This window comes from Boleophthalmus pectinirostris, unplaced genomic scaffold (genome assembly GCF_026225935.1).
Source record: "Boleophthalmus pectinirostris isolate CB_2022bp ecotype Guang Dong unplaced genomic scaffold, ASM2622593v1 HiC_scaffold_21, whole genome shotgun sequence".
In the NCBI taxonomy this organism is placed as follows: Eukaryota; Metazoa; Chordata; class Actinopteri; order Gobiiformes; family Gobiidae; genus Boleophthalmus; species Boleophthalmus pectinirostris.
The window spans coordinates 17,116,863-17,142,066 of record NW_026571175.1 but is presented as its reverse complement, the minus strand read 5'-3'; the positions used below and the strand labels follow the sequence as shown (position 1 = coordinate 17,142,066).

The 25,204-nt window shown below is 38.6% G+C and overlaps 1 protein-coding gene across 1 annotated transcript in view; it reads right to left on the bottom strand.

Annotated features, from left to right (window-relative positions):
- The window catches only part of csmd2 (CUB and Sushi multiple domains 2), a 228,716-nt gene that overhangs the window by 9,506 nt on the left and 194,006 nt on the right, over positions 1-25,204 (bottom strand). Inside the window, exons 44-63 of the mRNA XM_055157502.1 lie at positions 23,272-23,449; positions 18,995-19,140; positions 18,821-18,901; positions 18,579-18,692; positions 13,225-13,413; positions 12,372-12,518; positions 10,462-10,650; positions 9,797-9,982; positions 9,343-9,537; positions 8,971-9,144; positions 8,703-8,876; positions 8,441-8,614; positions 6,318-6,506; positions 5,521-5,694; positions 4,231-4,413; positions 3,269-3,445; positions 1,247-1,426; positions 984-1,157; positions 713-886; positions 275-348 (exon numbers count right to left, since the gene is read on the bottom strand). Coding sequence (XP_055013477.1) covers positions 275-348; positions 713-886; positions 984-1,157; positions 1,247-1,426; positions 3,269-3,445; positions 4,231-4,413; positions 5,521-5,694; positions 6,318-6,506; positions 8,441-8,614; positions 8,703-8,876; positions 8,971-9,144; positions 9,343-9,537; positions 9,797-9,982; positions 10,462-10,650; positions 12,372-12,518; positions 13,225-13,413; positions 18,579-18,692; positions 18,821-18,901; positions 18,995-19,140; positions 23,272-23,449 — 3,272 coding nt within the window. The remainder of the gene's footprint in view (positions 1-274; positions 349-712; positions 887-983; positions 1,158-1,246; positions 1,427-3,268; positions 3,446-4,230; positions 4,414-5,520; positions 5,695-6,317; positions 6,507-8,440; positions 8,615-8,702; positions 8,877-8,970; positions 9,145-9,342; positions 9,538-9,796; positions 9,983-10,461; positions 10,651-12,371; positions 12,519-13,224; positions 13,414-18,578; positions 18,693-18,820; positions 18,902-18,994; positions 19,141-23,271; positions 23,450-25,204) is intronic.

The window sequence follows — 25,204 nt, the reverse complement described above, 5'->3', positions numbered from 1 at the left end:
TAGGCCGGCTCTGATAAAGACTGTGCCAGAGTTAAATAAAGAATCAAATAATCCCTTGAAAAAAAGCATCCCTTTATGTCAGTGTCACTCTAACAACTCTAACAAAGAGCCATATCAAATATTTGTTCATCTTATCGCAATGTTTACAATACGTGTCAGCCAGGAATTTATATTAAAAAAGTTTAAATTCAAGGTCAGTGCAATCACAATATTTCTAAAAAATAGAATGCCAGAAAGGACATAAATCAATAAAAATAAGTTCACAAGTTCTCACCTGGTAGCCTTGAGTGTTGTTCTGATTGCCAAACAGTGGGGTGCCTGGGTCTCCACAGGTAGTGTGAGTAGGGTCTGAAATGAATGTAGAAGTTTACGATCAATATAATGTAACTTAGCAGTCCATTGAAAACAAACACAATATAGCAAGACAGAACTAGACCCACAACGAGAAGTCTGTGTTGCAATGGAAAGAATATAACATATTGATCAGGGCTCAAAGTGTGAAACCTGTTAGTACAAAGTTGTATTCCTTCAGTCACAAAGGAGTCATACATTGTAATGTGGAAGATCAAAACTATTCATCAGAGACTAATGTTTTACTAGAATGGTAGTGAGTTACTTTGCTTTCACATCTACAGTTGGAACATATTAGTCACTGGATCCCGACAGTGTCTCTTTTTATTTTTTTTCTGATATACCCCCAAAAAAACAATACCTATGCAAGAAGGCTGTGTGCCGCTCCAAGTCCCATCATACTGGCAGTAGCGCCTGGCAGAGCCCACCAAAACAAATGGAGAGTAACACGTAAATGATACAGAAGACAGGTAGGTGAATCCTCTGTCCTCTCTCCTGCCCTGGGCTGGTATTCCGGGGTCTCCACAGAACACAGCTTTAAAGACAAAATCATGTTTATTCATCAGTGATTCTCATCAAATTGGCTAATTAAATACCAACACTAAAATGAATAAAGCTGAAAATTAGCTTACGAAAACATTGAGGTTTCTCCCCGCTCCAGTTGCCATTGCCTTGACATGTTAGCACAGTGGGCAAGGACAGCTGGTAGCCCTGGTTACAGGAATAGCTGATGCTCGAGCCCCAAACAAAATCAGTGCCGACAACCTGCCCATTGGGGATGTTGGGAGGTGGACCACACACAATGGCTAAAAAACAATGAGTAAATGTTAACGATACTGTTCACTGTGATTAAATTTCAACTGTTGTTGAATATTGTTAAACTATGGATTCATACCTTTACAGTGTGGTTTGGTGCCATTCCAGGTGCGGTCTTTGGTGCAGAGGAGAGTGGAGGCTCTGTCAGCGTCCATAGTAAAACCAGGTGAACACTGAAAGCTCACTGAGTGGTTGTATGTGAAGTCATTTCCCAATCTCACACCATTGGCTGGTACCCCTGGGTCCCCACAGTTAATCACTAAAAAGGGACACATACAATAGAATATAAAAATACTAAATATGACAATTTTGGCTTTTACTCTAAGAATCACTTTTATTCTCTGGCTTTTAGCATGGCATGAGATGTGCGGTCCTTTGTGTCTTTTATATTTCATTTAATTGTTTTTATTTTGTCTAGTTTTAAATTTAGATAATATTGGATCATTATATTGAGACTTGTTACACTGAATATCTCCTATGGTACAGACAGTTTAGATATGCACAGAGGAAGAAAACAGCATTAAACTGTCTATAATAATCCATCCGAAAGTATAATATTATGGTTTATGCCTATCTAATCTTACAAACACTAAAATGAGAAGGCTCTGTATGCACATTATAGCATTGAGGTCGATAAAACAGACACTTAAATGAGGAGATATTTTACTTCTATGGGATTATAACTCTACCACATAACATATAGATCATCATGTAACCTTTTACTGTGTTGAAAATGCTATATTCAACCAAAACAAAGTATTGTTTTACAAGTTTCACTTTTGTTTTTGATGCTCCCCACACAAAGTCACTCCCCCTTCACAGCACTATCAAAACAATCAGCAGACATCTGTACATCAAAGTTGTGTATAGTTTAGCATTATGCTTTTGTATATTTATGGAGAATTGTCCTGTGGGAGCATGAAAGACATAATCTTGTGGGTTTAGCGTTGCACAGAATCTTACAGCTAACTGCAAGAATGATTCGAATAGGGCCCGGGACAGTTTGCAGGATTACTCAAATATGCATGAATTACATCTAAAACCTCTTCAGACATGTTTTTGATGAGGGATCATTGCATGGTCACATGGTAGAAAACTAAAAAGAAATGCATAATACCCCCTCTTTAAAGAAAATACTCTATATAAACAAATAGAGTAAATTGTAGCATATAGCAACAACATTAAAGACTGATTTGACTATGCTACTTGTGTAAATCAAATTTTTTGTGAATTTAATTGGTTCTGAGATATACAGACAGCTTCACAAACTCCATTCACTACATGTGTGTGTGTGTGTTTGAACTCCTCAACATGTAACCTTTGGCTCTCTTGGATTACGGACTTCTGAAATCTGTAATGGCACTGCTTAGGCTTTATCCCCCCTATTCAGGAGAAAGTGTGCCTGGATGACCCCTATTTGCCGGGGTCATTCAGCTCTGTACAGCAGTGACTCTTTGTGTGAACGCAGTAAAAAGGCACTCATAGTCAGGCTGCCATTGAGGGGACTGTGACATGAACCTGAAGAATGTCATGGACAATAGGTGCACTACGTTCTTTTGTGTTCTTGGTGTGAACATATTTAACAATATGGGTGCACAATAGATTGCAGATGCATTGTCATTGTATGTAAGCCAAAAGCATTAATGTAAATCTGTGGATGTTTTTTCTTGTTATTCATTTGTTGGAATAAAAATAATAAAAGCTAAAAATAGATTGCAGTTTAAAATAACTTCGGTGCAAGACCAAAAATAAAAAGAATTAGAAATATTAGAAATAATAAATAAAGAATAAATGTTGAAATGCATAAAAAAAGATGTGAATAAAATATAAATGTATAATACATGCATATACAATGCAAACATTCTGGGCATTAAAAAGCTAAAACATACTTGTTACATCTGTAATAAGCATATTTTATCATATTATTTATACTTTACAAATTAGGGCTGTTGCCATAGTAATAAACTATTTAAAACAGACTATCCTTTTCTTTTGAATGAGAAACAGTCCTCAAAATGTTGCATATAATAGGAGACATAAATATAGGAAATATTAAGAATGAAATATATGAACTGTGTAAAAAACATGCATAAGTACTTACATGAGCACTCAGGCATGTTCCCTGTCCATGTGCCATTGACGGTGCAGTGGCGGGTGAGCAGACCAGTCGAGTAGTAGCCCTCCCTGCACGAGTATGTGATGGATTTAGAAAAAGTTAAGCCGTCGTGGATCAGAATCTGGGCATTCTTTGGGGTCCCAGGATTTCCACATGAAATTACTGAAAGATACAAAAATAAAATAGATAAGAGTAAATAACAGGGCATTAACAAGATCAAGCGTGGCATTCCTTGCTCAGTGTTGAAATAAGACCCCATAGTAACAGAAAGAGTAAGAAACTACTATTATTTACAAAAATACATTCTATTCCTTAAAAATAGTATTCTTTTATATCATCATGAGACTGAAATTTATATCAACCTTTTCCTTAGTATCAAAACTGAAAACACATAGTTATTTCAGCTCTCCTGATCATAAATCCTTTAGAGTCTGCCCATTAGCCCACCCTCCTGAGTTCATCGCAGGCTCCAGCTTGCCCTGAGGTCTCCTGAGCAGTGCCCTCGCGTTACCACCAGATGTGGTCTGGTCCTTGAAGTCACTGCCAACTGAGAACAGGTGGGCAACCTTGGCTATTGGGCATAGTTCATGGCACGCTAGAGAGGGCATTAAACTAAGTGAAGCAAAGGCGGCAGTGGAGTGAAAAGTCATTTGAGAAATGTTTGAGAAAACCAAAAAATGCAATGGAATTTGCAACAAAAATGTTCAGAATAAACCAAACCAAATAGTTGCTTTTGTGATTTGTCATTCTACTGACTCCACTCCAGTTATCTGAGCATTTCTAAAATTTTTCACCAAATTAGATTGAGTCACACGCTGACCCTCCCTTTACTTAGCTGAATGTATTATCATTAGTGTTATTTTGCAGTTACTAATGGTTACCAATAAACCAGGCACACACTGTTCTTTGTAGATGATGGTTGGAGAATTTTCAAATACAAATGTTACCATGACACTCTGGTTGTGAGCCGAGCCAGGTGCCATTAGCCAGGCAGGTTCTCTCTGGTGACCCCTTTAGCGTGTAGCCAGGCTCACAACTGAAACGAACCACACTGCCCACTGTAAACTCCTCCCCCAGACGAATGCCATGGACAGGAACGCCAGGATCTCCACAGAGCCCAGAGGAATCACCTGAACAAAGAACAATGTGGTGAAATCGACAAATCGGACAAGTCAGTGTATATGATTTCAAATGAGATTCAAATGCATGTAATATTTCAGTAGCAATTATACATCGCTGCAAATTTCTTTGTCATCTTCCCTTTCAATGAGCTGAGTCCAAAAGTTCAAATTTCTCATTTTACAAGCTACTAGTACACTTTAATAATGCTGAATAAAATGTCAGGCATATCTTGATAATACTGGCATTTATTGCCACATGTGAAAACACTGGGCAGTCCAGAGAAACAAAATGAAAGCCATGAATTGCGACATTGGGCTGACCCTGTGTGTTTTGTCAGCCAGCTCATGAGCTGCTGTGTTATACGCTGTGTGAATGCTCATTTGCACACATGCCATAATGGTGGACAGGCATATTAGAGTCTGGGATAAGACAGATGTATGGGTACAGATGATGTTCATTCTCCATCTGAAGTAACCAACTGTTATTATGTCTAATACACTGGATTAAAACGGTGGACATTCTCCTTGACCTTGATGGCTACATAGATTATAACTTGGTTCATCTAAAGGTGTAACTTTTATAATGGGAGGGTACACCATGTGTTTATCTCCATGGAGAGTGTATTGCTTTTGATGTTATTTTCAATAGTTTGGCATTAAACAAATCTACCTCTACATTAGGTGATGTCACAAGGCCAAGTTACAGGTCAGATCCATAAAAAGGCCACTGCGCAAAGTAAGAATCTGTGCCCTTGAACATGTTGATCAGAAATAAAAACACCTGTAATTGAATAGTTGCAAATAAGAAACATTTAATGCCATACTCTGGAACATTCTAGGTAAAGCAAGAATATCTCCATGAAAGTTACACCTGTCTGTTACAAGTTGTACAGTTGATTGTTTACCTAATCACTCGGATTTAATTTGGTAGAAATAAACGTTATTACTTCACAATATTTGGAATACACATGGACTTTTAATTTGGTTGGAAATGGATCCAAACTGAAATCAAATTATCATCACAAAAATGCGTGTTCAAATAATGAGTCCTAACTGTCCCAAAATCTGATTGTTTAGAGGCACCATTTCCATCAGTCTGGACGAAGTGTGGCATACCGGAGCAGTGTGGTGGGGAGCCGCTCCACTGGCCGTCCAGCTGGCACATGCGGGTGGTGTTGCCCATGACGGTGCGCTGGCCCATGCAACTGTAGCGGATGACCGAGCCCACAGTCCGACGCTCGCCCGAGATCTGGGCGTATGGAGGCATGCTGGGACGGTCGCACAGCACCACTGTTCAAATAGATGAGATTTAAGTCCAGAACGTCTGATGAAGACCCATAGTTCTGATCAAATCTGAGCTAAATATATTTTGATATTAGGCTGCCACAGATTGTGATTCTTACACTTAGACAGCATGAAGACAGACTTATTCATAATGATTGTTTATTAAGAAGGATTGAGGCTTAGTAACTACTTAATTAATGGATGATTATTAGGAGTTTAGCTATTAAGCAGTTACAAAGCCTGAATCATTCTTAATAAACAATTTCTTCATAATGAACAAAGTCTGTCATGCTGTATTAAGGCTAATTATGGTGGACCTATTATAAAAGGTGGGTAGTTTTTTCTCATTTGAAAATTTACTTTGAATTTTAAGGCACGTAGAACCTTCTGAGCAACAAGATCGTGCTCCGCATAGAGTAGTGGTTTGGACGAGAACTCAGATCCTTAGCATAGTAATTGCTTTAATACATTATCAGATCAAAGATAAGATTTATGAACCAGTGGAAAAGAGCCTTCTGAATAAATATTAACATATTCATATTCTGAGCCTTTTCTTGAAACTCACTTGATACAAAGAAATACAAAACAAATAGAAATATAGTATACCTGGCACAATAAGAATTACTCACACAAGCACTTGGGCAGAGAGCGGTCCCAGGTGCCGTCGCCCTGACAAGAGATGGAGCTGGTGCCCAGGAGGTAGTATCCTGGATTACAGCGATACGACACAGTGGTCTGGAAGCTGTAACGGTGTGGTCCACTGGAGAGGACCTGCTTAATGCTGTTATCCACATGGCCTGGCTCTGTGCAGTTCACAACTACAAACAAAGAACAAATATGAAAGTCATTCAATTTGAGATACAAACAAATTCAAGAGAGATTTACATTTTTTGAAAAGAAATAAAATAAAAATCCTAAAATCACCAAGCTCTAATATTACAAAATATTGGTTTCCTTTTACTAAAACAACTTGTTCATTCCTAAATAGTGTTTTTGGTGGCGGGTCATTTATTCACAAAACTTTATTGTTCACAATTTACCCAATAGCAAGAACACACTGTGCATGCAGTCATTTTGAAGCAAATGGTAATAAACTTCAACAAGAATATTTTTCCAATGGTATTTCAAATATTGACCCTTCCATCCACTGCTTTCCTTCTTAATTCAGCTATTCATCCACCCAAATCCAAACGGGGAGGCAGACTCTGGAAATAAACATTTGCTTCATTAGAGTCAGTCTCCTGCTGCTGCTGAGATGCTGATGGATTGAGGAGTCGGAGGAGAAGAGGCACCAGATGGACAGAGTTAGAGAAGGAGAGAAGGAAGGGCAAGAAGCATGGATCAACAGGAGGGGCTACTGGCTACACAAGGGGGGGAAATTAAACTAACAAACATGGAGTTTTGTATTTTTTTTCCACCACAACTCATACATACATTTCAAAATCTGTTCTGGAATTAGCCACTATTGTATTAGAACACAGGAAGTAAAGGCCAATGGTTTGTGATAAAACCAATTAACCCTTGAGTTGAGACATATTTGACCTGATATTGCAATGATAAATCCCTTCACAAATATTATTAAATCTTACAGCAGAAATTGGCCATACCTAAACGGAGTATTTATTGATTTAGCTGAAAATTAACTCCATATTGCTCAGAGATGTATTAAAAAACTTGCATTCCTACTCTCTTGCCTTCTTTCAACGGAGATAGATAAGAGCTTAATGCTAACCAGAGGAATATTCCAGGCACAGGAATCACATCTCCATAGGGATAGGTCATGAACCGTCCACAAGCAAAGCTCCTTAAGTGTACCTTTAATTTGATTATCTTTCTTGTGTGGGGAAAATAGGAAACTTAAAAACTTTATTAAAAGTTATTACACAGTAAATAAAAAAAGTAATGTGTTGAACAAATCCAACCTCTAAAAGCTTGTGTAGGAGTGCCTAAGCAGCCATTATGCCCCAGTTTGCCTTGGCAGCCTAGCCCCCACGACAGAGCTGAAAATAAATTCATTGTATGCTAATGCATGTTCAAGTGCTCTCATTTTCATTCTCTCTTGCTGACCGCTAAAATAAATCTCAGGTCAAAAAGTGGTGCAAATATATTCTAGCTCCCTGACCGATAGTGACACCAACTTCTTTTCTATCATTGGATTCAAATATACAGTTAACACACACAAAAAATGTCAATCATCAGTAACCAAATTTTGCCCTTTTTGTTAATTCAGACATCTGTCTGTATTTTAATAAATTCTGTTTTAGAACTGTCTTAAAAGCTTTTGTATCTAATAATTTAAAGCTCATAAGTCAATCCATCAGTGGTACTGTCAGCGCCTTGTCACACTCAGACCCTGACCTCACATGTGGCCTCTCTCTATGCCTGTCACACAAGACTCATTTAATGGGACACAGAAGCAGATGTGGGTTCCATTTGTCAAAAAAAAAAAAAAAAAGAAAAGAAAAATGTCTGTATGGTGTAAAAAAATGTATTACAATTATATGACTTTTATAGATAAGTCAGAAAGAAATGCCAATAATGTAATCCAGAGAATCACAATTCTTGACACTTGTAGTCACCAGAGTCACCAGAGGCAAAAAGTATGTGATTATACATTGTAGGAATACACCAATGTATGTACTCCCAAATAGTGACTCATACACAGACAGGAGTTGTTTCAGTCTTTACTTGTACTGTAGAAGGCTATATGTGTAAAATATAAATAATATTGTTATTTGTGTCAGTTACTTACTTCTACACCTGGGCAGAGGGTTACTCCATTGCCCATTGGCCAGGCAGGTAGACTTCACAGATCCTTGTAGAACATATCCAGTATTACAGACAAAGCGGACAACATCATTCAGGTTGAACTGGTTGCCCTGGGTTACTCCATAGGTAGGATTTCCCGGATGTCCACATGTGATAGCTGAAAGAAGTGGACATTTGAGTTTCAGAACAGTTTACAATGGGTAAAATAGTATCGAAGAAATTGTTTAATTTAAAAAGATACTTACGGACACAGACAGGTGTTCGTCCCGACCATCTGTGATCTTGTTCACAAATTCTGACTGACACTCCAATAAGACGAAATCCTGGGTTACACTGGTACACAACACTGCCTCGGTAATTGTAGTTCTCACCAGTGATCTGACCGTTCACTATGGGCTCGGGTGTGCCGCAATGTCCAGCTTGTAACATAAAAAAAAAATCATCACAAATGAAGCAACAGAAACTATTAAACAATGAAAACATAACATTAATATAGCGATTAAAGAATCCTACCTAAACACTGGACTTGTGATCCACTCCAAAGACCATTGGACATGCATTCACGAACACGGGATCCCACCAAAGTATAGCCCGTGTTACAAGAAAAGATAGCTGTAGCTCCATAGACTGTCAGCGTTCCAATTTTGTGTCCATTTGGGGGCGTCCCAAGATCACCACATGAAATGACTAAAAGGAAAAAAGGATGAAATACTGTATTAAAATTGGATACAAAAAGACAAATGATAAGATAAAATAAAGCTCTTGAAAAGGCAAGCATTGTGGTTGCAGTGGCACTTCAAAATATATTGTGGTTTCTCTCAAAATTCATCTACTTCAGCAACTATATGAATTACTGTAATGTAATAAAAAAATGTTCAGACTTACTGTCACAAACGGGACGTGGATCAGGGTAGTTCCAGGAGCCATTAGCTTGGCAGCGAATGACTCGCTGACCCCTGTAGTAGTAGCCAGGGTCACATACAAGCATCATAAGTGCATCATATTGGTTTTGAGTTCCATAGATTAGCCTCCATCTGCCATGCTCTACAGCGTTGTGTCCAATATCTGGGCATGTCACAGCTGAAAAAGCAAAAGAAGATATATTTAAACATACACTATTTTAAACCAGAACAGAACTAAATGTTGTTACCCAGAACTTGCATAAAAATACAAATTAGAGATTAAATTACTACAAAAATGACTACATGATGACTACTATTACTACTACTACTACTACTACTACTCCTACTACTACTACTACTATTACTACTGGCATCCAAATTAATCATGATTCTGAAGCTATTTGCTATGTGATTAAAATACTAGATTTTACACTTACGGATGCATCTGGGCGGAGCTTCTATGGAGCTCCACCTCCCAGATTCCTGACAGGTCACAGAGGTGGTGACTGGTCCTGCCAGTCTAAACCCAGGGTTGCATTGGTATGTGGCCCTGGCTCCCAGAGAGAAGTCCTGCCCAGCAATACTGCCATTGACAGGTGGCACGGGCATTCCACAGGACATGACTGGAAAGAGAAGAGGAGGAAAGAGACACTGGAGTGAGTGACAAACTTGGCAGACAAAAACTTAGGTAGCAAAGTGTATTTAATAAGGATATTTGTATGCAAAGGACCTATCCCACAATGGGCTTTTTGTACAAACACTGTCCCTGAGTCGGTATTGATGTGCAGTAAACATTAGCTCGGGCAGCCATCTGCACAACAGTAAACAATCAAATCTAGGGAGAGTGCATAGAATTCATGTGGTGATTACACCTGGTGCAGAGTTGACCAAACTGTAATAGCTTCCCTCTTGTTCATAGCACTTGAAATGATGCCTAGTACCAAAGGATGTAAACTTTATGGTGCAAGTTACTCAACTCAACTCAAGAAACAAACCGATGTCTATTTATGAATAGCATTCATAAATAGACATCACAGCAGTTATAAATAATTCAAAGAAATAAATGTGTTCCAATGCAGATGAAGCTAGTTTGGATCATTACCTTGACACAGTGGCACTGGTGCGTTCCACTGGTAGATGCCATATGCGGTGCGGGTGCAGGTGGCGCTGCTCTGACCAATCAGCCGAAAGCCCTGATCACAGCTGAAGCGCAGAGTGCTGCCCAGCTTGGTGCCAGTCAGACTGTGGACGGTGCCATTCAAAGGGTTGTTGGGAGGACTGCAGTAAGCGGCTTCAATGAAAGAACATTACATTAAACAGTAGTTCTGTGCAAAACACTGAGCTATTGAGCTATTATGATGGTATTATTGAGCTATTATGGTCATTTTATGTGGTTTTGTGTTTCATGCAGCTCTATATTCAAACACAGATACTTCCTCTGTACCCACTCCTTCTATTTGTCAGCCTCCATAAGGAGAGAGTGACACGTAGATTTCACCATTCACAGAGAAGTGTGAACATTTACAAGAAGCAGATAGCTTGAGGTACACCTCCTAAAGTCATTATAAAAATACATGAAATTTACATGACTGATTTTAGGTTGCTGGGTAAAAAAAAAAACATCTGGAAAACACTGCATAGCATAATATCTGAAATAGGATAAAGGTCCCTAATTATTTAAGTTGGAAAAGCCCAACCAGTAAACAATCAATCTTTTATATCATAATTTGTTTTTATTTTTTTATTTTTGTAGTAACCACTCCCTGCAGTAAACAGCGCATTTCCTAGCAAAGCCGCCTGTGTCTGTCACCATGACTGGCAGCTGCTGAGGCACCCTTGAGTTCAATTTTTCACTCCGCCCTGTAGCTAACTCATTTCTGTGTTACTTGCTTTCTCTCCTGTCCCTCTGTCTGCTGCCGTATACAGCTTGTCTCACAGTAGTCTGCCCAACAGCCCCAATTGTGATCCAGACAGGCAGCTGACTTGATTGGAATAGATAAAGAGAGTGGAGGAAAGAGAGGCACTGGTAGCACGGGCAAAAGCAAGGATGTATAAAATAGGAAACAGTAAGTCTGCTTTCAGTAAGAGAATGGCGTGCTCCAAAAATATAATCACAGGATTCACTTAGTCTCTCTCCCTATAGGTTGCAAAAGCATATACAGTTCCTCCTTTGTATTGTGCTTAGAATATAGAATAGGGAGCAACACAAACCACACATACATACTACAAATGAATCAATGAAACTCTGGCAAATTATAGCATAAGATAAAGATGGAAGTACTGAAGTAATAAAACTATATTCAAACTCAGACACTATCATTTCAAATTGTCAGTCACTTCTGCCTTTTCAAGTTTGTGATTGATCAACACAAGGAAAAAAAAAAATCAGTTCATTTTTTTTTTCCATTTTGCCAAGCCATACATTAAAGTGGTGTCAGAGTCACTAACCACTCCACAAATATAGTTTAGCTTCTCTAAAGCATTACAAAAAGAGTGATGTGTTCAGCAGGCTTTATATCATACTCCATCTTGACAGGTGACAAAGTCTAAATAAGGTAAAAATAGGCAGGTGAAGCGGGGCAGAGCAGCCCCAGAACATCCGGCTGGGGAGACACAGCTCTCCACAGAGAGGATGACGGAGACGATTAGTCAATACGGCTGAATGCTGTTGATACAGAACACAGGGAGCCTTTTAAATATTTACACAGTCATAACTCATCACCAGTTATGCAGGTGTCGTGTAGCTCCAGATCTTCCACATGAGCCCAACAAAACAGAGCAATAATAAGAAATAGACGAGAGAGGTTGTACTGATGCCCTGCCCTGTGGAGCACAATTTGGCACAGGTTTGTCCGTAGGTTGTCATAGTAATGCACCATATTTCTGGCCTCTTTAGATTCAGTGGGCGGTGCAAATGTTAAGTTTTATTGACACAGGCGATTAAAATGATGGAAGAGAATAATTATGATGATTTACTGTGTAGTTGTAAATACAGTTATGCTTAATTCTCACCTGAGTAGCGGATGCGAAAGCCTTTATGGCTGGTGGTGTGATCGAAGGACCAGTGCAGGTAGACTTTGTTACTGGAGCTGGTTATACTCAGAGGGTTGGAGTAGTTCCCACTTAATGTTATTAGCAGAGGGCTCTGCCTGGATGGACCTGAGGAATTACAGAACAATGCAAAAGGCACATTTTTTAATTCAGAGTGGATTTTATTTAATTATTTACATCTATCTATTATTTAAGGTCAGGGTTGTAAATTGACTCTGTTGATTTCACCTAATTATGTATATAGAATCTATCTTCACAAATAAAAATCACCTAACCAAATAAAGTGAACATAAGTTTGCCTACCTTACATTGAAATTAGTAATGACATTTACTTCAAAACATGTTATAGTTGCAGATAGGGCTTCTATTGGGGTAAACAACTTTGGTAGTGTACAAGAACCCAGTGACTAATTGGCAATACAAAAAAGCTTATGAAAGATGTTACTCCATCACTGTGTTATTAAATTTGCCATAAAATCAAGATGTGGTCAGTTATTTTTGCTTATGACAAAATGATCTTGGCAGCCTCGGGGTTACTAAGTGTCCTCTCTTGTTTAGCTGGCAGATGATAAAAAGCACTAATCAGCAACACCGGACTATATGACCGCCATTTTCTCTGGGCGCCTGGCAGAGATGCTGACACTGCCTTTAATCATATGCAAATGTACAGTGCTGCGGCAGATGTAAGAGAGGCTATGGGTTAGATTCCTTTACAATCTGTACATATTTCTTTGATAGACTCTAAACTACATGTTTGATTATGAATATATGCATTTTTCTGATTTATTTCCTTCGCTGTGTGATTTGTTCTTACCATCAAATATTTCCAGCTCATCAAACTGTCGGCTGGTCTGAAAATGCTCAATGGTGAAGGTAATGTTGTAACCAGGCTCCACTTTTACAACCCAGGAACAGGACTCAAAGTGTGGGAAACTGCTCCCTGGGGACTGGCTCATGATGACTCCAGTGGAGGCGGTCAGGACTTCATTCATTGGACAGGTGACTGTTGCCAGAAACACAAATATACCAAGAAATTATTTAAGAAATTTACTTTTCAATTCTTCAATGACTATGCCCTTAGCAGTTAGTAATTGTATTATTAATGGTATATCTATATTTTTTTTGAAACAGTACATTACTAGCCTTTCACTTAATGACCAATCAATGTGAAATATTTGTTTGAACATTCCGATCACTTTGCCCAGTCGCTTCCCAGATTCATATGTAGTTCATAATTAGTTGCTAGATTACTAGATCATGATAGTGAAGCATGAGAGGCAGAGTAGGTTCATTGCTTTTTATTTTCATAAATGATACAGGCAGAAACCATAGGCTCTACTTTGAGCAGGACTTCTAATTAAGAATAGTTTTTGGAACATGTCACCTGTTCAGTTCAGTTGTTGAATTCAAAGTACAGATTAGATTAGACCCACAACGGTGGAGGACACCTCAATGTGACTATAAGCATTGCAGAGCTAATTGTCATTCGGGTCCTGTTGCAACAAACAAATTTGTCCATAGTGGACAATGCTATTAGGCTGTCATTTTAGTGACTTTCCCTGGGCATGTGTGGCAGATGTGGCCCTAAAGTGGCCAGCAACACATCTGCCTATGGGCGTCATTACAGTGACAGCCCCTGCCTCATTCTGTCCCATCATTGTTATTCTTTGGGGACACCTCTGTGAGATCCATTGACATTCTCTCTGTTTTAGTCAGCATTATCACACATTACACAGCATTCCTGTCAGGGGCACACTGCTGCAGTCTGCTGAGGACACCTAACTAATCCACACAGTCTGTACACAACAACACTACACAATGCCAATGCTGCCACAGTCAAACAATGTATGTGCCTCTCCAATAAGGAGGAACAAAAGCTTACAATGAAGACAAAAACACCAATTTTTTTTTTCTCCATTGTGTCATATTTTCAATAGACGTTTCCACAAAACAGAAATCAGTAGGTGAGGGCACAATGCATACTTCAAATAATAAACTGTTTTTTACCAGAGTGCAGACTTTCACTGATGTATTTTGTCTAAACTGGATAGAGTACTCACAGCTGTCACTCAAAAAAGAAAAGTAGGGGTGCAAAAGTACATTATCTAAGCCTTTTTGTTATTTTCTAGTGCAACTGAATGATAAAGTCCTAGATTCAAATGGGCCTATGCATGTGTACAAATAAAATACTTTTTCCTGTATAACATCTACACCAATCATAAACTCACATCTCTTTTGCATTGAGCCGTCACATTGTTAACTTGTTATTTGTTAATTAATATACTGTTAGTATGTAGCAGAGTGTAGAGAACAAAGCCAGAAGTCACCCACACATTCCTTTGTGGATAACTGAACCTTGTCGCTGTATAGATATTCACTATACTTCATCAAAAAGCTGTTGAAATGCCGCTGTTATGTAATGTATCCGGCGACACAGTCCACTGTGTCCAGCCTGAGGCTAAGGCTGAACTTGGCACTTTGCAGGTCCTTCATTACAACAGTGAAAAGAGCACAGCTTCATTTCAACAGCAGTATGTTATTAGTCCTGTTTGTTTGTGCAGTGGGTCTTTTTGTTTGAGCATACCGTACATATTGCATTTGTGAGAGGAAATATCACAGCCTGTCTTCTATGTTAAACAGCAATTTTCAGTCGTGTAAATGTGATTTCCCTTTGTTAAATTCTAATTCACTTGGTTTTGAGATATTGCTCCAAGACAAAGTTCTGCCTTGAATACATCATTAAAAAATATCACTGATTTAAATTTACAAAAGACAAGCACAGACTAATACATAACACTTAAAATATATAAATGAAAGATAAGTATTACAATTTTATGTGTACAAACTCAGTGACAGGGGGTAGGCAATGCAGATAAAACACATAATAATATACATTGTGTAAGGGATGTGCAATTAAGAACATTTTAATTGAATCAAGACCCAGTAGTTTCAAATATTCAATAATCAGCTTGAGACATTTTAATTGAAAGATCTCTAACCAGAACCCTGTCAGGAAAAGCATGTGGTTTGGAGCTAACTGGACGAACAAACTGCACTATATTTTTGTGCTAAATAACATGAATTAAAAGTGTGTATTATCTCATGTTCATAAACTTAAAATGAGAATTTCTTGCTATATCACTATTTTTTCCCTCTTCAAATTCCCTATAGTAACACGTAAGGCAATATTTACATAACATGAATGCTATGATCTTATATTCCCTAGTACAAATGAAATCAAACAAGCTTGAAGTTCATTCACATATTGCATTTCTGAGGAGGGCTTCTCTCGTATTGATGTTCTATCAAAGTGTCTTCAAAAGTGCTTTCAGCATGTCCTCTGAATGGGCCCGAAAACAGCTCTTATCTATGGACTTTTACTTATTAAACTAATCCACTTTGAAATGCACCGTCTCTTGGTTTGACAGTAAACAGAAAGGCACTAGGCAAAAAATCCGACAGGCAGTAAAAAGACCTCTCCAATATCCAAGGTGAGATGGCTGCTGATAGAGCTCTTAAGTGGCTGTAGCATTTGTGGATAAATTGCTTGGGTTATGCAGTGATTGAAAAATACCAGTGATGATGTGCAGACAAGTACAGATGCACAAACCACTCGCCCGTGTACAAACATTTAGCCACTTGAAGGCCATATGCATAAATCCACAATATATCAAGCCTGGAGACGTGCTGTGGAGCTGCCCCACTCATCTTTAATTAGTACAGGCTCAGGGGTGATAACATGCTGGTTAAAAGGATGGGCCACTGCAATAATATGAGGCTTATTTAAGAAGTACAAGGCAGTGAGGGCAAGGATTATAACAGTGATTTGAAAAAAGGAATTTGCAACTGAGGGTGGAAAAGTAAAATCAAATTCTCAAACTAAGATGACCACTTGGTGAGGATTTTGAACACAGCGTGATACAAACTTCAGTAAGAGCCAATATATTTTAATTAAAATATTTATAGTGCAAGAATAACTAGAGGCTTTACCCACAAAACTAGCATCTTCTAAGATTCACTCTGAAGTTTGCGTCTATAACAACGTTTGCTAATGCTAACTTATTTACATTTCTAAAGGTGCATTATGTAACTTTTTGGTTGGGGGTCATTGCTCTGCTTCGAATGTTCCACGATTCACAATCAGCCCTACCTTAACTCTATTAAATTACAGGTAGTTTTATTGAGCAAGAATACATAGAAAAACATTGCTCACAGGCAATGACTGTGATTAAGGTTGGGTCTCCATAGATCTGATCAGTAACTTGGCCTGGTTTGGTCTCTATGATAATAGAAAGGTTTAAAACCACACTGTGAAACATTTCTGGCAAAGAAATAACAGCTTCATGGAGAAATGGTAGACCCTGCATGAGAAAAGTTACACAATGCACCTTTAAGAAACATAATTTTTAGCTCTAAGCACAAATACTTGTATATTCATAATTACTAACTTTTTCAGTGGAGCAATATTTCTCAATTCTGAGAGATTTGCTATGGCTAATATTCTGTCATATTTTTTCCAGCTGTTATATGTTAGATGATATGATAATATTATCATATTTTTTTACAATTTAAATCTCACTAAATAAGATACATCAAACTTGTCTTGTAGAAAGCTATTCCTTCATACGACATTACATAAGTGTTCCAGAAGGAGGGAGTTGGAGAGAAGGGAGGGTGCAGACAGGGACTATGCAGAGGAGCACAGACCATAATGCAGACCCAGATGTGCAACGCGACGACAGCTTCTGCAGAGGAACCCATATGATCCATCACCATCCGTACGTATGCTTGTATTGTGTGGAAAGTACTGCTACGACTGTGAATGAGTGCATTGGAGACATTGGAGGCATCCGGGTGCAGGGGGGCTGTGCTTGTCAGGGCTCCGTGTGGTGATGTGATAGGTGCAGCTGCAGCCGGCATGTCCCCTGCATCTCAATGAGCTGTACCTCGTGTGGGTCCTGTCCCGCCTCGCTCTCTCTGCCCCTCTCCACTGTCTGGCTCGCTAATGCATTGTACTTTGGGCTCATCTGACATTCTCTCTGTGTCGAGGACTGCTCTTAAGTGCCGTCTGCATTCTAAAAACCGTGCGCCCTAACTGCGATTAACAGATTCACTATTTTTACAGGCGCAGTATGGAACTTTTCTGGTGGTGGTATGCCAGCTGCTTGTCTTTGGATTGAAATGCCATTGCTTTGTCTGGAGTGTTGCACAGAACTATGTTTAACTTATCTAATTCATAGTTATTAAATTACAGGTGTTAGGTGTTTTTACTGCTAAAGAAACACCTGCATGCATTCTTATGAACAGCAGGGTCCCCTCTGACATGTAACATGGTTTATAGGTGTCAGCTACAAGACTTCATATAGACAGATCAATTTAATGCCATATTGTGAAACATTCTAGGGACCTCAATAGAGACACCAGGTGGCAGAGTGCATAGTGTCTGTTTAAAAACACCACAAACTCATTTATTAAGAATCCATGGAGTGGCTGTAGTGTAGTGGATTAAGCATTTGTTTATGAACCACTGGGTTGCCAGTTTGCACCCTGCCTATACACATATAGTGATTTTTGGAAGAATATATCCAATGCAAAGCGCTAAAACATTTGTGCACCCTATTCCTTGCCCAGAGTAAAAGCACATCACACATTTATAAGGTGGTGTGGAAAACCGGGGACCTTTGGGAACAGAATATCATAGGAAGCAGAAGTCAGCCCCAGGAGAGCAAAGTATTCACACAAATAAGAAATGCAACCCAAATGCAATGTGGTGGCTGCTCTTTTCTACAGGCAGCAGCAGCGGGCTCCTGGGAGAAGGAAAGGCACACATTAAATTCTATCTTATGAGATATAAATGACCCTTTGCCCTAGTGCAGACTGCTTCGCAAAATGCTTTTAAAGCCCTTTCAAATTGTGTTCAAATTTATATATTACTCTTCATAAAATGGTACCGGGATGTTAGAAGTACGATTTTTGCTATGACCCAAGAACATTTGACTGTAAAAAATAATTCTGAATCCTTTCCAATATACGCACCTTCCACTGCTTCTTTTTACAACTTTAAATACAAATTTGTTGAAAATAGATATATTGGACTAAACTTCAATGTCTGTATAACATTTGATAACAGTTTAACCCTCCAAAATTACTTATACTAGTTTCACTCACCATCACATGAAGGTGGTGGCCCCTCAAACTCCAAGTGAGTTCCTAGTCGGCAGGTCATTATACTATTTCCACTTAACTGGTAACCTGGGAAACATCTATATCGCACAATATCACCTATAAATAAATGAAAGGAGAGAAAATAGATTTATTTACTGCACAAAACAACAACTACTCTTCACTGTGGCATAGAGGTTATCATTCTCAATTGTAGAAGTGTCCAAAATAAAATCGATTCCACGTACCAATTTTGAACTCTTTGCTCGCCATGAGAATTTCTGCATTTGGAATGATGGGAGGAGGAAGGCAGAACTGCAGTCTATATGCTATAAAGAAAAACATCAAAACGCATCAGGTGAGCCAGGTCGGTTTAATAGCTACGCAGTAGAAGGCACAAACAAGCAACATCATTTACATACCTTGATAGCTAATACGGAATAGGCCGCCTTTTTCGGTGTTGCTGCGAAATCGTATTAAGACCTGATTGGATGTGCTGCTGGGTGGTTCATTGGGTTCACCATCAGTGAAAATACCCAGTTTCCTGGCTGTTTCCTGTGGACCGTCCCTAAAGAAAAACACCAAAAAACACACAAGTTATATTTTGTTCATCATCAACTTCTAAATGACCCCATTAACTTTATGTCCCAATACATAGGCAGCTGCTGATCCATGTAGACCTACCAAGCTAAATACTTATATATAAAAAGGATATGTTCTCACTGCTCTAAGTTTGTTGACTGGTATGACTGCCAAAGTTTTAGCAAGGTAACTATTATAAAAAAAAAAAAAGAAAAAAAAAAAAGGGTGCCGGTGTTGATATGATCCCCTTGATTTGCATCCCCGCACTACTGCACATGAACTGAAGAAAACTCTCAATTAAGTGTTGTTTCTTATGCACAAATTACAAATTACATTCTAATTTTATGACAAAATGATTCATATTTCTGCACTGACACTGTCACATTTTAATTTGAACTATTAATTTGTCTATATCTTAACATTGATATCTAGTCAAAATGTTTGTTAGCCTAATTAAAAAAGCAAACTATTAATTTAACAAAATTATTATCAGATCAACAGTATGATAGCTTTCTTTCTTTCTGTTCTACACGTTTTTAGGATTTATAATGTAAACTAAAATAGGCCTATGTTTAATAATCATAAGTCAGGAGCTAAAATGTTCTTTAGTTGTCCTTTTGTAAAACTAACAAGAAATAGCGCTCCTTGAGAAGGGATGAGGCTTACCCATAGAAATAGGCAAGGAGGAGTAAAACTCGATGGGGGAGCATAGTTTGACAGAACACTGTATTAATGTGGTGTGTGAGTGACTGGTGGTGGGTGGAGGCAAAATGGCCTAAATTGGCAGCCTTGCTTCTGTCAATTTACCCCAGGGCAGCTGTACCCACAGAGGGATCTTTCCACAGAGTGTGGAGTGAATGAATAATGACAACAGTGTAGCGCTTTGAGAAGCTTGTCAAACTAGTAAAGCATAATACAAGGCCATCATCATCATCATGGTCCATTGAACAAATCCACTGTATGATAATGTGAAATTGGGGGGGGGAGAGAAAAATACGCTAAGAAGGATACTGCAGGTGTTCAATGGATAAGTTAGTGTTAAATAATAACAGTCGATAAACTTTTAAAAAGGATTATTTTGTTGTTGGGGATTACAAAATTGCTTCATGTAAAATATTAAAGAATAAGGTGGTGTAAGCATAAAAAAAAACCAAATCTAGGTTAACGTTCTCCTTGCTTAGTGTCGTCCAAAGGGAGCAGACCTTCTGGAAGCTGCGGCCTCCGTTTTGGCAGTTCCCCGGTGTGGGCATGGCCGATTAAGCCAGCTCCCAGGATTGTGGCACAACTATTCAGCTTAAAAACCATCTGTCTTTGGCTGTCAGACTGGGCATAGGAGATTACAAGAAGCTCTGGAAACGGCTGGCTGGGGAGTGCTGCCTGACAGCTCTCTGGCCAAGCCACCATTACGGGGCCTATTTCCTTGGCTGGCTAGTTCAGTGGTGAGATGCAGAGCGAACTGGGAGACATGATTGGAGGACAACAAACATCTAGAACGTGTAAGATGTTTAAAAATTAAGATCATTAAGTTGCAAGTGAATCTTGGAACTATGCCTTTTGCTTACCTTTCTCCAGTGAAGGAAGAAGTACTTGATTTTGTTACTTAAGTAAAAGTAAAAAAAAAAAAGTGAACATATCACATGAAAAAATCTACAAAGCAAAAGTATTTAAGTACTTAAAAATGTACTTAAAGAGTATAAAGTAAAAATATTTCACACAGATTTTGTAATGATTTTGCTAAGATTTACGCTGATTTTTGTTCAGTAGAAACAATTGTGATCGTTTTTTTGTTTGTTCAAACTATGAACAAAAAAAGGTCAGCAGGTCTCAAACAATAAAAAACATTTTTACTCAGTCCAGTACAAAAGTGTTGTGGAGTAGAAAGTACAAATACATGCTCTCAGATAGTCTGTAATCAATATGTACATACTGATTGAAGATATTCATATGCAACATTCCTTAAATTATTCTTCCATCTTTTCAGGACTGCACAAAAAAATACTGACAACAATGTGTATTTTATAACAAATCCTGAATGGAAATAACAAGGAACAAAAGACATCAAACGACTCAAAGTGGACTTTCATGTTAGTATCAGGTTGCCAAATTGGCGGACAGTCACGTATCCGGTCTCACTGCAAACTGGGACCTTTAAAGCTGGTCTCAGGAAGGGGAGATCAACTGGGACTGGCAAAAGTCATGCATGCGAAATACTGGCTTTGGTCGCACATATGGCGGATTTCAGTATGCATTATGAAGGTGATGAAAAGAGGCTTTGCGCACTTGAAATGGCACAGGGACAAAAAGAAGACCTTCAGCAGTAAACAAAAATCCACAATACACAAATATTACATATAAACAGAGCACATGTTTAACTCAGACAAATCCACTCATTGCTTTTGGATCATTGTGGCTTGTGTTGCTTAGTCAGTAGCCATGTCTATTGGTGGTATGAGGGCAAAGAGTGAGGCAAGTTCAAGACTTAAAAATGAATTCAGTTAAAACAATACATTGTCTGTCTGTATATAGAAAATAATCTCATATAAGTAAGTTATCCATGCTATAGATAAAAAAAACACTGATATTGTTAAATGGTCATGGTTACATTTTTAAATAGCACTTTACATCTAGGCCCCACTCACCCATTTACACACACATCCACACACCAGTGTACACAGACACAAGGGGCAAGGTGGGGTAAGTGCCTTGCCCAAGGACACAAAGACGGCATGATGTTAATGTCGAGAGAGGGATTCAAAGCGCTAACCTTCAGCTCAGTGAACAAACACTCTACCAACTGATCTACTGTAGCCCCATATATTGATTATCCTTTCTTATTTGGCCTGAGCCAGTATCAGAGTAACTAGCAAGGGCTATTGTTTTTCACCCATTTCTTCTTCTCTAGTATTATTTTTCCTTGCAAACGATTGAGATTTTGATCGTCTAAAAGTCCTCAAACCGGGTATGGGATTGACCAGTCTGGCGATAAAACGGCCATCGCGACAATGCCCAAAGTGACCCCACTCAACAGTGTCGCCTAGAAAAGGCCTCCCATGGTAGTGGGGACAAGCAAAGTTTGACATAGGCAAATGAAATTCAGAACAGTGATAGCGAAGAATAAGACAAGCCAAAAGTTGAATTGGCGCATACCCCTATGAAGAAAGTTGGCCATATTGGATCAAAAATTTGCCACAGAGTGTTTGTAAAAAGCTACTAGTCCCTGGTATTTGGTCCAAATGAGCTCACATTTGGTTCATCACATCCACAGAGAAATTTCAACATTATCGGATTGTACCAAATTTGGGGATTACATTCTCCGCATGATTACAAGCAGAAAAATATATATTACGGACATGGAGCATTTTCATGGTTGACCAGTAGGGGTGCAAAGATTCCAAAAAGCCACACTGGCACACTGTGTAATTGTTCTGATGGAGGATCTGTCGGCCTGGACAGTTATTGGGAAGGTCATGTGGGAGTTTTCCCTAAATCCATAACACTATGTATGTTATTGTCCATGTAATGGAAAGATCAATGAAAAGCATGATGTGGTAAAAAATATGCTAAATGTACAACGTAGTATGAATCAATCACACAAGAAAACAGAAATCAATAGTGTGAACAAATGTGCAAGTACATTTTGCCACAACATGATGTAACTGATGGCAAAGGTTGACTAGTTGTGCAATGAATCGAATTTTGAATTGAGATCAAGATTCAGGCATTTCTAATTGTCATTGATCAGGTTGGGTCTTCTTAATGAAAAGGCCTACAGCCAGTCCTCTGTCAGTAAAAGCATGTGGTTTGGAGCAGAGTCTAGACTTTGGAAGAGTAAATTAGACATTATTTTGGCAATGATTAAAGCATTTTGTTTATGTTCAGGGAATTAATGTTGAAAGCCATTTTCGCTCAAGATAAAAAGACAAACATTTAATAAAAAATCAGGATCAACCAATATTGTCATATAACCCAGCCTTAGTAGAATGACACAAGGTCATGCACATAAAAGATTAGTAAAAAGTGGAATGACAGGAAGTCGTCAGCAAAGAATATAGATTTCGACTGGAATAAATTGATAACTGGGATATATTGTTTTATATGATATGATTGAGCTGCTTACCAGACTGTGATGAAATCATGGGGTCCATGGACCTGGAGAAGTGTGAAGTTCACTTTGATGCCGAAGCCTGGGGCCACTGTGATGAGCCAGGAGCAGTCAGCCGAGTTGGGGTACTCCTCTGGGTAATTGGGGGAGAAGATAGTCCCATTGTCTGAGGTGATGTTCCCGCCACAAGGCACTGAGGAAGCAAGCAATGCAAGTGAATGCTGTAATCTGTTAAAGAATTATTACTAGCAAATTAGATAAAAATATTTAAAAATCCCTTTCTCCCATTCCTTGTATCTCTCAACCACTCATCCTTGCTCAGTGTCTGGTATCCAAGCACTTGTCTGCACTAAAGATTAGCCTGTAAAGCCTGTTAGCAAGTAGGGACTTGGAGGGAGTGTTTTCCTAAGATAAGACTCCAACCCATTCCTTTTGGGGGGTGAAAATACAGTTGGAGAAGATGATGTAAGGGGTTGTGACTTGGCCAGAGCTCTAAACTGTACACGGCATGTAGGAAACACACACAAAATGTCTTAATGTTAAAAATAGATTGAAGAGAGTACACATTTCTAAATTCTGGGTCACAGGGGTATATCCGACTGCTGTGTAATATTGGGGGGCTTAAAAGATTCAAACCAACTCAACATTTAGTGAGACTAACATTGGAGTTGGTGCCCAGAGAGATGCCTCATAGTCTCTGTGGTGGAGCATGGAGAATCAGCAAGGCGTGATAATCACCAAAGTGCAGCCGTTTCAAGTAAAACCCCGATCGGGAGTTGAGCTTAGCGGCACACCCTTGGATACCGTGCTATGGAATCATTCCCCAAGCAAAAGACGTGCCTGTTTTATTTCCGTTCTTTTCTTAGGTTAGCGGTGAGCCTGTGCTGCCTGCTTTAGCCCTGCACTTGAGCTGCTTCCTCTAATGCTGCCTTACCTGTTAAATGAGCTATTGATCAAAGCGATTGATTAAACCCAGGACACTCTATGGAGTTGCACCTCTGGCTGCTGCCATTGACAAACATGTCAGCACAAGTGTATATGTGTGTGTGTTTGCTTAGCAGGCCTGGCCGGAACAAAACACATGTCGCTGATTATTTATTTACATAGAGGTCACCGGTGGCTTGTATTTTTTATTTTTTTTATTAATTGCAGTGGAAACTATAATATACTGCGCAATCTAGCTGGCATCAAATGTTCTTATAATAAATCATTCCCTCTCTAATTATTATTATTATTATTTTATTATTATTATTTTTGAATGATTATTATTATCATTGTACTGGATCAATCCATGGTGTTTAGAATGATGAAAAATTAGGACCATTGTCATGGCAATTAACAATTAAAAAACAAAAGAAAGAAATCATGTCTTTTGAATGGGGAAAAGTCCTCAAAATGTGGTCTATAACAGGCAGCCATAACCCATGATAAGTAGCACTTCATGAAAATAACATTAATTCCAGTCAAAAAATAAATAAAAATATAAATAAATAGAAGAAAATACTATGATTATTCTCAGTAGTATAAGAGACTTTGGAAACAGACCAACCAATCAATTACAAATGTGTATTGTGACAGCAAGTAGTATAATGCATTAGAGTAAAGAAAACACATGCTATTCCTGTCACCAAAAGCTGTGGGTGCAGCTTTGATTAAGTCACTTGTGGGTCTGTACAAAGAAAATAATCTCCGGTGAATGATGAGTTATAAAAGCTACAGTCTAAAGGAGCTTTCTCTACTTCCACCATGCCATTACTGGCTATAAAGGGTATTGCAGATTAAAAATAGCTTCTTTGTCGAATCCAGTTTATCTCGGTTTTATGTTTACAATCCCAATGTCAAGGCTATGCCCTCCCTGTGTAAATCTGCCCGTCCTATTAAACAACCATTTAACAATATGGGTCAAGGAGAAAAATGATGAATCTGTATTCAATTTAGCATCTCTTGT